The sequence below is a fragment of the Myotis yumanensis genome, unplaced genomic scaffold (genome assembly GCF_028538775.1).
Source record: "Myotis yumanensis isolate MYYU_CA2020_CCGP unplaced genomic scaffold, mMyoYum1.0.hap1 SCAF_2, whole genome shotgun sequence".
Lineage (NCBI taxonomy): Eukaryota > Metazoa > Chordata > Mammalia > Chiroptera > Vespertilionidae > Myotis > Myotis yumanensis.
In genome coordinates this window covers 47552053-47565083 of record NW_027223753.1, presented here as the reverse complement: position 1 = coordinate 47565083, position 13031 = coordinate 47552053, and the positions used below count along the sequence as shown (strand labels likewise).

At 41.0% G+C, this 13031-nt stretch overlaps 1 protein-coding gene across 3 annotated transcripts in view; it reads right to left on the bottom strand.

Moving 5' to 3' along the window:
* PDE4B (phosphodiesterase 4B) overlaps positions 1-13031 on the bottom strand; it is a 525239-nt gene that overhangs the window by 427595 nt on the left and 84613 nt on the right. For all 3 annotated transcript variants that reach the window (XM_070405299.1, XM_070405301.1, XM_070405300.1), the window contains exons 2-3: positions 7800-7912; positions 906-1141 (exon numbers count right to left, since the gene is read on the bottom strand). In XM_070405299.1, coding sequence (XP_070261400.1) covers positions 906-1141; positions 7800-7841 — 278 coding nt within the window. In that variant the 5' untranslated portion in view covers positions 7842-7912. The remainder of the gene's footprint in view (positions 1-905; positions 1142-7799; positions 7913-13031) is intronic.

Here is a 13031-nt window from a genome sequence, read left to right as displayed (position 1 = left end):
CTGAAGTCATGAGAGTGTAATTTACACTATCCTCAATTTGGGGGATTCTAATGCCAGATAGTTCAGTTCCTTCCATAAGTCCCTGGAGCCTTTTGAGCTCCTGCTGCGGTGCTGGAACTCAGAAGGAGTGTGCCCAAGTAAGTCTGTGGACAGGCCCCTTAAGAGAAACTGCTTGGGACTCCAGAAGCCCTCCATCTCACTCAGCCACACTTCCCACTGGTTTTTACAGTCAGAAGTGATGGGGACTTCTCTTCCTGGCACTGAAAGCCGGGGTTGGGAGGCCCGGTATGGGTCTGGGACCGCTCACTTGTTAGGAGACCTCCACATGCAAGATATTCTTCCTGATACTTATCATCACACTTGGGTGTGGGACCAGCCCATTCAGCATCTCCACTCCTCCTACCCGTATCAATGTGGCTGCTTCTTTATATCTTTAGTTGCAGGACTTTGGTTTAGATAGATTTCAGGTGGTTCTGAATAATGGTTGTTCTATAGTTTAGTTATAATTTTAATGTGGTTGTGGGAGGATTCGAGTACCGCATTTACCTATGCCGCCATCTTGACCGGAACTGATATAATATTGATTTATTAAATTAAAACATATTCACACACATTCAATAGTTCTTTTTATAAAAATTTCATGGGCAGTCATTTTGCTTTCCCTTGACATTAATAAAAAAAAAAGTATCACATTTCTTCCTCAATAGTCTCCTTCCAATCTAAGTAGGTAGAAAATATCGTTACTGTTACAAAGGTTTCATCTTCTACCCAAAGGAAAACAAATTGTCAAAATGTCAATAGCCTTAGTTTTCCCACAGAGAACTAATATTTTAATAACAGAACTTGTATTTGGAATAGTTGGAAAATAAAACTTAGAATTGACATTTAATGTGGGGGCTACTCACCACTCTTGGCTTACAGTTGTAATAGCAATGCTTGGAAGTGTTGTCAAAGGCAGCGTGGTTGGTCTGGAAATGCCATCGCCATCAGGAGTCCTGGCCCTTTCACTCTGCCTTTGGGACAGTGGTGGTAACTGTAAGTTTCCTGAGCAACACCGTCTCCCTCTCCAGAGGTCAATCCCAAGTGTGTTACTAGAACTGTAGGATTTACTCAAGGTACACTCAAAATAATCTTTAACATTCTGGAGGATCCACAGGGAAAGAAAAAAAGGAGAGAGAGAAAAAAAGAAAAATCAAATGTTAAAAATGATGCACAGTGGAGTAAAATAAGAAACTAAATGATCAAGTTGTCACTCATAAAGTCCTGATTCATTATCTCACCATCGGAATCTAACATTGATGTCAAAAGCTTAAGAGAGAACAAGAGAGGAGGAGGTTAATTCTCAAATTTTAGAATAATATATCAGTTGCATATTCATGGTGATCTTTAGGACTGCAAGTAATATTTCCCATTTATGGGAAAATTTTGAGATGTTTCTTTCTTTTGCTTTGTAGTTGCCTTTTATTTGCTAAAATGAAAGCTTATAATTGAAAAAAAAATAGGAAATCAATGATATTCCACAACATAGGAACAATCTTTCCTGGCTAAAATATAAAGTTTATAGCTTAGTGTTTCAAAGTAAAAATATTTTCTATCATAGGATAGCAAAATGGAATAATTATGAAATTATGGCTGACTACTACTTTTGTTCCAATAGAAGGTCTTCTCAGGATTGAGATTTTTTTTTATTTTGGGTGTGTGTGTTGTTTGTTTGTGTGTGTGTGTGTGTGTGTGTGTGTGTGTATTGCACACATTATATAAGCACTGAGAGAGAGAGGGAGACAGAGAGAGACAGAGAGAGAGAGAGAGAGGAGTATAATTAATCAAGTTCTGAGTTGGACTGCAATGTTTGATACTTGCCCTAATGTTGACATAAATGAAATTATTGTGAGAAGATAAAAGCACTTTCCTATCACCAATGCTTAGAGTTATTTATTCTTCCTATATATCTTTTGGTGACTATGGTTCCTGGTACTGTTGGGAGTGGGGATCCCAAATGAATTATTGCCTGGTTTACCATTCAAACCAGCTCAAAGACAGAAAATGTTACAGCACCTCAAATGGCCACTGATAGCAGCTTGGAGTTTGAAAGATATAATTGTCATTCTGTACACTTATCTTAACAGGGAATAATGGAAGTCCTACCATCAGGCCAAGGTCTCTCACCTGAAAATCAGTATGTGCCTTTAAAAACAGCAGGTACTTCCTACTAACCCTTCCAAGTAGACAGGAGACCTAGGACTAGACGTCCTGAGGTTTAAACAAACAAACTTCTCTGCCCCCACTCCTCCACCCATCCTGGTTTATACAAGAACTAGAGGCCCGGTGCACAAAAATTTGTGCACTCGGGGGGGGGGGGGTCCCCCAGCCCGGCCTGTGCCCTCTCACAGTCTGGGACCCCCCCGGGAGATAACGACCTGCTGGCTTAGGCCTGCTCCCGGGTGGCAGAGGGCAGGCCCAATCCCTAGGTGCAGCCCCTGGTCAGGCTCAGAGCAGGGCCGATTGGGGAGTTGGGGCGCTGCCCCGTCATGCACAGAGCAGGGCGGATCAGGAGGTTGCAATGCCACCCTCAGTCACGCTCAGGATAGACTGATTGGGGGGTTGGGGCACTGCCCCCTGTTACACTCAAGGCAGGGTCAATGGGGAGGTTGCGGCGCCACCCCCTGTCATGCACAGAGCAGGGCCGATCAGGGGGTTGGGGCGCTGCCCCCTGTCACTCACAGAGCAGGGCCAATCAGGGGGTTGGGGCGCTGCTCCCTGTCACTAACAGAGCAGGGTCCATCAGGGGGGTTGGGGCGCTGCCCCCTGTCACTCACAGAGCAGGGCCCATCAGGGGGTTGAGGAGCTCCCCGCTGTCACTCACAGAGTAGGGCCAATAGGGGAGCTGGGACACCGCCCCCTGTCACACACAGAGCAGGGCGGATCAAGGGGTTGGGGCACTGCACCCTGTCACACTCAGGGCAGGGCCAATGGGGAGGTTATGGCTCTACCCTGTCACACACAGAGCAAGGCCCGTGGAGGGGGATTGGGGCGCCACCCTCTATTACCCACAGAACAGGGCCGATCAGGGAGTTGGGGCACCACCACTGTCACACTCAGGGCAGGGCTGATGGAGAGGTTATGGTTCTACCCTGTCACACACAGAGCAGGGCCCATGGGGGCGGGGGGTTGGGGCGCCTCACCCTGTCACACACAGAGCAGGGCCGATCAGGGGGTTGGTGCGCTGCACCCTGTCACACACAGAGCCGCAGGGCGATCGGGGGATTGGGGAGCTCCCCCCCATCAGGCACAGAGCAGGGCTGATCAGGAGGTTTGGGCGCTGCCCCCTGTCACGCTGATCCCGGTGCCGGGAGCCTCGCTGCTCCGCTGATCCCAGTGCCGGGAGCCTTGCTGCTCCGCTGATCCCAGTGCCAGGAGGCATATTACCCTTTTACTATATAGAATAGAGGCCTGGTGCATGGGTGGGGGCTCGCTGGTTTGCCCTGAAGGGTGTCCTGGATCAGGGTGGGGGTCCCCACTGGGGTGCCTGGCCAGACTGGCTGAGGGGCTGAGGGCTGTTTTCCTGCTGGCAGTTGACTAAGAGCTCCCAACTGCTCCTTGTTTTCTTTTTTTTTATTATTCTGGGCCAGCTTTAGCTCTGAGGCCGCTGCTGAAAACATGGATACAATGTTGCGGTCCGGGGCTGACTGAAAGCCGGTTTTGTTTAGCTTCTTATTTGCAACATAGTACATAGTTCCTTAGAGTTGCAGCTGAGAGGCCGGCAATTTAAGCGGGGAACATTGGAGTTCACTGTCACTGGAGTAAGCAAGCCTCCCTGCTCGCTTCAGTGCATGGCTGCCGGCCACCATCTTGGCTGACAGTTAATTTGCATAAGGATACGCTGATTAGCCAATGGGAAGGGTAGCGGTCGTACGCCAATTACCATGTTTCTCTTTTATTAGTGTAGATAATTAACTCACATTTAAGGGTCCAACTGTGTTCATTCAACAAATATCTGTTGCACACCTATTATAGTTTTGCACTGTGCTATTTAAGAAAGCTACAACAGCAAAAAACGGCATAGTAAATGTTCTCATAGAGATTGCACTCTAGCAATTTATACTTTCTGATCTGCATAGGACATTTTGCTGATGGAAATGTAGGCAAGAATAGGCCTGAAAATTTGCAAGGGCCTCACTTGCCCCGCTAAATGGGATATAATCATATTTTCTTGTGCTTGGAATATAATTATGGTTTTGGAATACAATTTATTTGAGATTCCATAGAAACACACTTTGGTAACAGGAAGAAAACAAAACAATCTAGAATTTCCTGCAGTATGAAATAGTCTGGAATGTATTCAGCATTTTACTGTTCGGTAACTGGTTGTTATATTAAATGCACTGTAGACCTAGCATTTACTGTATTAGTGTGTGTGTGTGTGTGTGTGTGTGTGTGTGTGTTTTACAAATAAGAGGCTGAGGTGAAAACGTAGAAGAATTAAGTTTATTTCTCAAAAAACATTCAGACTAGTTAAGAAGACAGAATATACAAAGTCTTTCTAAAGAGAGATTAAAAAACAAACTAAAACTCAGAACTCAGAATTATAAATCCGTCTAGCTCCAAATTTGCATGTAAAGAAAGTACTGATTATCTGGAAAGCAAAGTCTTAAGACTGTACTTTCCCTCCTATGCAAGAAATACTGTACCAGAGAGCAGAAACAGGTATATCATTAAGTTAAATACCAACAATCATAGTCTCCCAATAAATTGGATATTTTTTCTCTTTTAGAAAATGGGAATATTATCAACTAGGTCTTAATATTATAGTAAATGAACTGGGTACTTATTTGATACATGTTATTTGAAAAGTAACAAAGTCACACCTACCATAAAATATCTCCCCAACTGACTTGCCAACAGGCTTGAATTTACAGATTTAAAGTCATATGTTGAGTTAAAGGAATGTGTTTGAAAAGATCTAAGCTAACGATGAAAATACATTGCCACAAACGATCATAATGGAAAAAAGCTTTTTAGAAATTAAGTTAAATACTGAAAACATTAACAGTGTTTTACAAATGCTAATTAGCCCATGTAGAGTTTTTCATAATTTCCTAAAGCTCTCTAATTTATACTTATAATTTATACAGTACTAATATTCTCAAAGGCAAAATCTAATTCCATTAATTCTCAACTACTGAACTTACGACCTAGGACTTATTTTCTTGTAACCAGCACAACTATAGCTGACTACACCACTCATCGCTTCACAGATTTTGGGGAAAGGAACAGTCATTTGAATGCGTCCTTTGGAAATCACAAATTTTAAAATGTATCACACTGACCAAAATTCACTTACGTCTTTATAACCCTAAGGGAAACACCCAGTTTTGAATCATCCTCATCTTCCTGGCTAATCCTTGTTTAAAAATCAGTATTTTTGCTAATGTAATCCCAAAAGGTTATCACAAAAGAAGAGCTAAGGTGAAACCCTGCACTTTAGGAAAAGTTTGGAGGGAGGAAGAAAGGGGACACCAAAGGGATTCTTTGTCCTATCCCCATATTAAAACTTACCTTAATGTCAGGACCACTAAAGTGTCCACATATCAGTGCCTAAGTAGTCAAGGCTTTGTTGTTCCTGCTGTTCTTTGTCTTTTGTTTAGTGTATTTCAGTCATTTTTAGAGCTTGCTCTAATTTTTGAATATTTATGATTAAACTCATGGTGAGAAAATGGGATTAGGTATTTCCAAGGACATATAGTGTGCTTATATACACATTCAATTTGAATAGTAGGCCAGCAAATGTTATCGAAACTAGAAATGGGAAGTATTGGAAGCATTAAATGACCCTCAGGGCCCTCATCTTTGAATGTGCAGTGCATATGCAACCTTCCCATCTTTTGACTGTGGCAACCATGGCCTCAGGGAGGATCAGGATTATAACTGGAGGATGCGATGAAAGTGAAAGAGCAGTTATCCATCTTTTAGATGGCATGCATTGCTTAGTTTTATTCTTCCAGAAAATAGAATCTTGGAGCACACAGTATACAAATAGTACTAATGAATAATTCCAAGTTGTTTTTTAAGAGAAAAGGAATTTCTAAATTCCAAAAGTTTCCCTTTAGATATCCTGAGCAGAGCATAAATGTCTAAACACAGCTTTCACGGTCTGTAACTGAGAACATGGAATATGAATTAAGAGACATTCCCTTGTGGTCAAGGAACAGGAAAGGGGGAAACAAAGAAGGAAAACATTGTCATGGGTAATGGGAACAGAACACTCATGAGATCCCTTAACAATAAAGAGTAGAAATAGCGATGGCAAAGGAGTATGTGTTGGAGGACAAGAGCCTCATAGCACGCCTAAGTCTCCTTCCGCACTTGCAGGTCCTAGAAGTTCCCACAGCCATAAAGGGACACAGAAGGTAGCTGAGAATTAGCCTCTGCTTCCCTACCAATGACTTGCTGCAGCCTGGGGCAAAGGGACCAGGAGTCCAAGAGGTGAAGAGCCCAAAGGTAAGGGCTACCAGAAAGCAGGGCTGAATCTTTTAAACAACCAGATCCCCCACTGAATAGTTAGGTAAAGAGCCCAGGCAGTGGAGGAGAAGGTCAAACTCTAAGTGAACTGAGATGTCGCACTGCTCATGCGGAGAGCACCATCACCTGCTATCCCTGTCACAAGCCTAAGCAGCACTGGGCCAAGGGCAGAGACTTAACAACTAAAGATCTGGGGAAATGAACTGTTCCTCCACTGGACAACAATAAACACTAGCAGAAAAGGACCATACAGGACAAGGACAATATCACACATCTGTTACTACAATGCAAATTAATGTTAAGTCTGCCCCTTTGCCCAATGGCACGTGATTAAAGGGGAAGAATGAGAACTGGGAGAAATCCTGAAAGACTGGGCCTTTACCCAAAAGATAACCTGCAAATTCAAGTTCCTTCCAGGCCCTCCCCCACCTGTGAAAGAGGAGTTTAACAACAACAAAAAATGAGCTATTACAGAGAACAAAGAAAATTACTTCCTTTTCCTCCCTCCCTTCCTTCTGAAAATCGGATTAGTGGCATATAACTTTTAACTCACAAACATAAAAAGACTGGACAATTAAAGACACTCTAAAGGGGAACTGATGAATAGAAAACAAAGGAGATACTTCATCTTAGGTGTCCAAGATGCAAGGCTCTGAAGATGGTGAGTTTACGGACTTCTCCAGATGACGTGGGACAGGGTTTCTCAAACATACTGTAACATATCTAGTCACCCTAGGATCTTGTTGAAATACAGTGTTATCTGTAGTTCTGAGGTGTGGCTGAGACTCTGCATTTCTAAAAAACACCCAGGTAATGCTGCTGCTGCTGCTGTAAGGACCACACTACCCAAGACCTAGAAGATGTGTGCATCACAAACTTCTAATGAGCAGTTGTCAAAGACCCCCAACATAGGAGGTGACTCTCAAAGGTTAGTTGTATGTGAGTAAAAGTGTGAAAGAAAGTCATCATAATGCAGGCAGTGTGACAAGAGGAGTTTCTAAGAGTTAGGTTGTGGGCATGCACCAGAGATTGATGGTTTGGGGAATGAAAACCATAAAGCTCAAGTGGAACCCATCTCCAAGCTGCAGCAAGGGCAGCGTTCCTGCTGTCCACCTCGAAGAACACTGGGTGCAGGTGCTGATCATGTCTGGGTCGTAGAAACACCTAGTGACAAAGTGGTGGTGCTAAGCATCCTTGCCTATCCTTCGTACAGAATTATGGAGTGACTCCTTTAATGAGCAGAGAAAAGGTGGATGGAATCTCTGACTTTTGGAACTTACATCATCTGCCGTCACTGTCATCACACTCCTGCTTTTCTTCATTATAGAGATGAAAAATGTCCCTTCTCAGGATGCCTATTGTTCAGGGTAGCTTTGCTGACAATTTTTAAGACCTACAAGGGGAAGAAAGACACACAAAATGAACAGTTTGGTATCCTTAGTCAAATATAAATTTGTATTCTCCAAATGAACATTTGAATGCACGCAATATACATGCACAAGTAAATATCACAATTTAACAAATCAATTCAATCTGATGTGTGAGAAAAGAGGTTCACAAAATCCAAAAATCCAAGAAATAAGTGCAAAGCTATTTGGGAAAAGAGAAAATTGTGATAACTGGGCTCCCAAATAATCAATGATCATTAAGAATATAGATAAAATGTATATTTGTAAAGGCTTTTATTCTTTAACAGTTATACCCCATACAATTTGCCATTTGATTTCCATAAAAGTCTGTGAGATTGTTTTCTTTTTTTTCTAATGAGAGAACAGAGGAGCAGGAAAATCATTTGGCCAAGGTAATAGCTAAGACATGGCAGATTTAGACCTTAAGAAATATGTTCCCTTGATACTATTGTCAAAAAAGGGGAGGGGGGGGAGTAAACCAATACAAAAAATATACATGATTAAAAAATTCTTAATTTCAATTTTACTATTAGTTTAAACCTCACACATGAATAGGTACTTAGGCAAGTATTCATCGCAGAGAATTTTAACAACCAGTAGATAGAAAGAGCTAGAATTCCCTGATTCATATCACACACACCTGGGCATTCTGAGGTAGAGACACTGCAGTTCATGACGTTTCTTTTGTGTAGATCAATAACCTCATTAAAATTACCAAAATGTAAGGGTGCATCCTAGTTGTGGAAGCTCAAAAGGAAAACTCAGGCCATTAAAACAGGCCTAAATTTAAAGTTCAGGCATCTGATAGTCTTTAAGAGAATATGAAGAATTCTGAGTTTGCAGAATTAAACTGGAAAAGATATGCTGTAGAAATCATCAAATCCTTCAAGAACCACTTGTCCACATGGTGATTTCTCAAGATCCCGGTATAGAAAATGTCCTGCATTGCTGCTTAGCTCAAGAAGCTCCTGTTTTTTTCACTCTGTGTATTTAAACTCTTAATACATGCCTGATTTGAAAAGTCTGCTTCTAGAACATGAAGATATATATAGATGAAGAGCGTAATGAAATGGTAGCTGTGTGACTAGGAATACTAAGTAGTGGCATTGTAGCATCACCCAGGAAACCAGGGTTGAATCTCTACCACATAATTTGACTATATTATACAGGAGTTGGCGACAAAACTGAGAATAGATATGAGAGTGGGGGGAGGGAGAAACTTAACCTTTATATAGTGTTCTAGGGAGAGAGCCCTACGGGCTTTTCAGGGATTTGATTCCATAGTTAAAGAAAAAGAATTTCCTCAGCATACAGCAAGGAATGTTTATAATTGCTGAATTCTTCTAACACTCTCCTAACAGGAGTAGGCAAAATTTCAGGGCTTGTACTCAAAGGCTGCTTGAAACCTAACAAAAGCAGACAAATAGCAGATATTTTATCACAGTTACTATCTTGAGTGCCTCTGTGAGGTGGAACCCAAAAACAAAAGTTTATGCTGCTAAGTTCAATAAGAAAGCAAGATTCAAAATTCAAGGTTCACATGCAAGTCATAGAATTACACCCAATGATTATAATTCTATAAAAATATAGGTATAGAAAAATATTCAATAACCTATGTAAAATAATAACAGTGGATTTTCTATGAGTTATAGGAGGTTACCTTTTTTTTTAAATTTTTCAAAATTTTGTGATATATTATTTTATGAGCCACAAGATATATATAATTCTCACAAATTACATGAGAATATTAACTTATTTTAAAATCATTTTATTTCTACAAAACTTAGTGTTTCATATATTTGGGGTCAGTTTTTTTGTGAGATAAATGATATATACTTACCCTGGATGAAGAAATGAAGGAATGGCAATAGGCTAAGACTAAAGTCTTAGGCCATAGCTAGTTGACAAATTGTGATATCCTAATATCTTCTAGGAGTATGCCAGCTGAACTCATACAGTTAACAAAATAGATGCAGCATTATGAAATATATATAACTGGTAAGTTTAGCATCAGGACTATCAAGATACAAATGTTATTGTACTCAATTTCAAAGAGTCATAATTAGTAGGGTATATTTCTATGAATAAAATAAGAAAAGCAAAGTGACCTCAAACAAATAATTTCTTATAATAAATTAGTAGGAAACATCTATGAGGAAAAATTTACTTTTTATCTTACATTCACATTGCTTGGCAGGAAATGCACTTAAAAATAGGATTAAACAACACAACTGGAGTAGAAATCTCTAGGCTCTCTTCAGAGAAGGAACAATGATCAAATTTGCCCAGCAGAAATGAAGAGTAAAACCTTAACTATCTCTTTTTAGACTTGTGCAAGGCATGATGGGATACAAATAAAGCTCAAAGCAAATCCAGCCCTCAAGAATTTTAGGTTTAGTTAGAAAAGAATATACTTTGCTACATAGTAGGTGCTCAAAAATATTTGTTAAATGAGTAATTAAAAATATAATTAAATACTGAAATCCTATATGTGAATAAAACTCTTCTAAGATGAAAACTCTCCTCAGATGAAATAATTGGTGTTGGGTTTCAGGAAAAACTTCAGGGAGGAAATCAGGTTTAATTGGTTTTAGAGAGAAAGAGAGAGGGGGAGAGAGAGATAGAAACATGAATGATGAGAGAGAATCACTGATTGGCTGCCTTCTGCACACCTCCTACTGGGGATGGAGCCCGAAACCTGGGCATGTGCCCTTGACGGGAATCAAGCCCAGGACCCTTCAGTCCACAGGCCAATGTTCTATCCACTGAACCAAACCAGCTAGGGCAAAATGAGATTTCTTTTTAGCCTTAAATAATAAAAAGTAGAATTTGTTTAGTGGAGATAATGGTATGCAAAAATAGGGAAAGAAATTTAATATACTGAGTATGATACATGTACGAAGATACCATGCTAAGGAAATTGATGACAAGCAGAAAGATAAAATGATCCAGGGAAACACCAGGAGATGTTTTGGCAATCTAGAGTATTTGCCAGGTCTTAGCCATGGAAATAAATTTAAGTTTTGTGACACTTTGAGTGTGAAAGCTTATCAGATAAATCCATGGGCCTTCAACTGGGAGCAAGCCTGGCTAGGAAAAGCAGGATCTCAAGTAACAAGGCAATTTTCCAAATGTTCTACATTTTAAAATGTATTATTCTATATTCAGAAATAAACCCCAACATCTGTTACGTAAAATAAAACAAAAAAGAGAAAGAAGGACAGATTATTTTCTGGATATTCCTCGTTTGACTCTTGAAGTCTACTCCTCTGCCTGTGCCCCAGGAGACTGTTCCTCATGTTGTACACAGTTAGTCAGACCTGAACAGAGCAAGGACAATGGGCCAGGTACAGAAGGTCACCAGGATGGAAAACCTGGGGTGCCTAGCAATGGACAATCAATTGTAGGGTGGGCCCTAGTCTACAGGGTGACTTTTCCTCCCCTAGCATATCACTGGTCATGAGGTTTGGATACCCTGACCTTTTCCTTCCAAGAAATACCATCTAGGCCTCAGTTGTATTTCAGCTCCAGGCCCAGATAAGCAACAAAACCAGCCTCAGGACCAGGTGCATTGAGTAATGATGCCCCTGCCCTAGTGCTGGCCAGTCAATCAGTGGAGACCCAACCCTGAAAGACCCAACCCTGGAAAACCGCTGCTATTCTATTAAGATCTTTCCCTGGCACCTCCCCTAAAATCTCCACCCTTAAGACCCTTAGGATGGAGGACCCAGCCTGCTCACCCTCCCAGGAGCATGCTATGCCTTTCCCTTCCCCTACCCCCTCTAGACACATTACCATTAGCTTCCTCACTCCCAAGCTCCAAGAGCCCTTCTTGTACCTCTATAACTTGTTTCCTAAGCCCATTTCATCAAGAATTACTTATACCTCTGTCGTTTATCCAATATATGTTCTCTTACAGTTTGGGTCTTGCTCTGAATTCTTGCCTAGCCAGAACCCAAGTACCGAGGTTGTTGAACCCAGGTTTGGTCTGATCCCACCAGTCACACACCTGGTGTGGTTCCCACCACCTACAATACTCAGAGACTACTGTGCCCATGGCTCTCTAGCCCTCTGTCCTGAGTATGTTCAGCCAATGGGAAATAAAGACAACATATTGAAGGACAGGAGAAAAGAGTGGTCCCTCCTTGCTGGCCCTGGTGTAGCAGTGGCTAAAGTCCTCTAAGTCACAGCTCTATAGGCAACCCTCTTCTAAGGTGACAAGTTTCCCTGGGTCCCATTAATTAATGTCTCCACTTAACCCTTCAGATATGAGGCTGGTAGCTCTTTCCATTGTTGCTAGCCTTAAGTCAGCGGTTCTCAACCTGTGGGTCGCGAACGACCCTTTCACAGGGGTCGCCTAAGACCATCGGAAAACACATATAATTACATATTGTTTTGTGATTAATCATTATGCTTTAATTATGTTCAATTTGTAACTATGAAAATACATCCTGCATATCAGATATTTACATTACGATTCATAACAGTAGCAAAATTACAGTTATGAAGTAGCAACGAAAATAATTTTATGGTTGGGGGTCACCACAACATGAGGAACTGTATTAAAGGGCTGCGGCATTAGGAAGGTGAGAACCACTGCCTTAAGTGCTTCATCATCCCTTCCCCCTTATCCTCAGCCTAGCCCACACGTTTTGTAAATAATACCACCCATTAAACTTTATTTGCCCTCTTTTGGGAGTGCAATCTATTTCCTGCTGGAATACTGCCTGATAACAGATTTGTTCCAAAAACTTTACAAAGCCAGAGGGCAGTTTTAAAATATCTACCTCAGTGACTGACACAAAGCAGGGTCTCAATAACCTGTTGAAAGAATGAATATAGTTGGGGTTCTAGAGTGGTTTATGGCCTTTAGAAAACAAAATCAGCAGGCATTCTATCAAGTTGCTTTTATGAGGCAGAAATAAGTTTACATCATCACTCTTTGGTGGCAATGATGATTCTGTTTGGGAATATTATAATATATTTAATAGTATTTTATGTTATAATATTTTACTATAAACATCATTATATAATAGTATGCAATATAATTTCATATATTATATGTTATAATGTATTATTTTATGCTATGTATAATATGGAAGG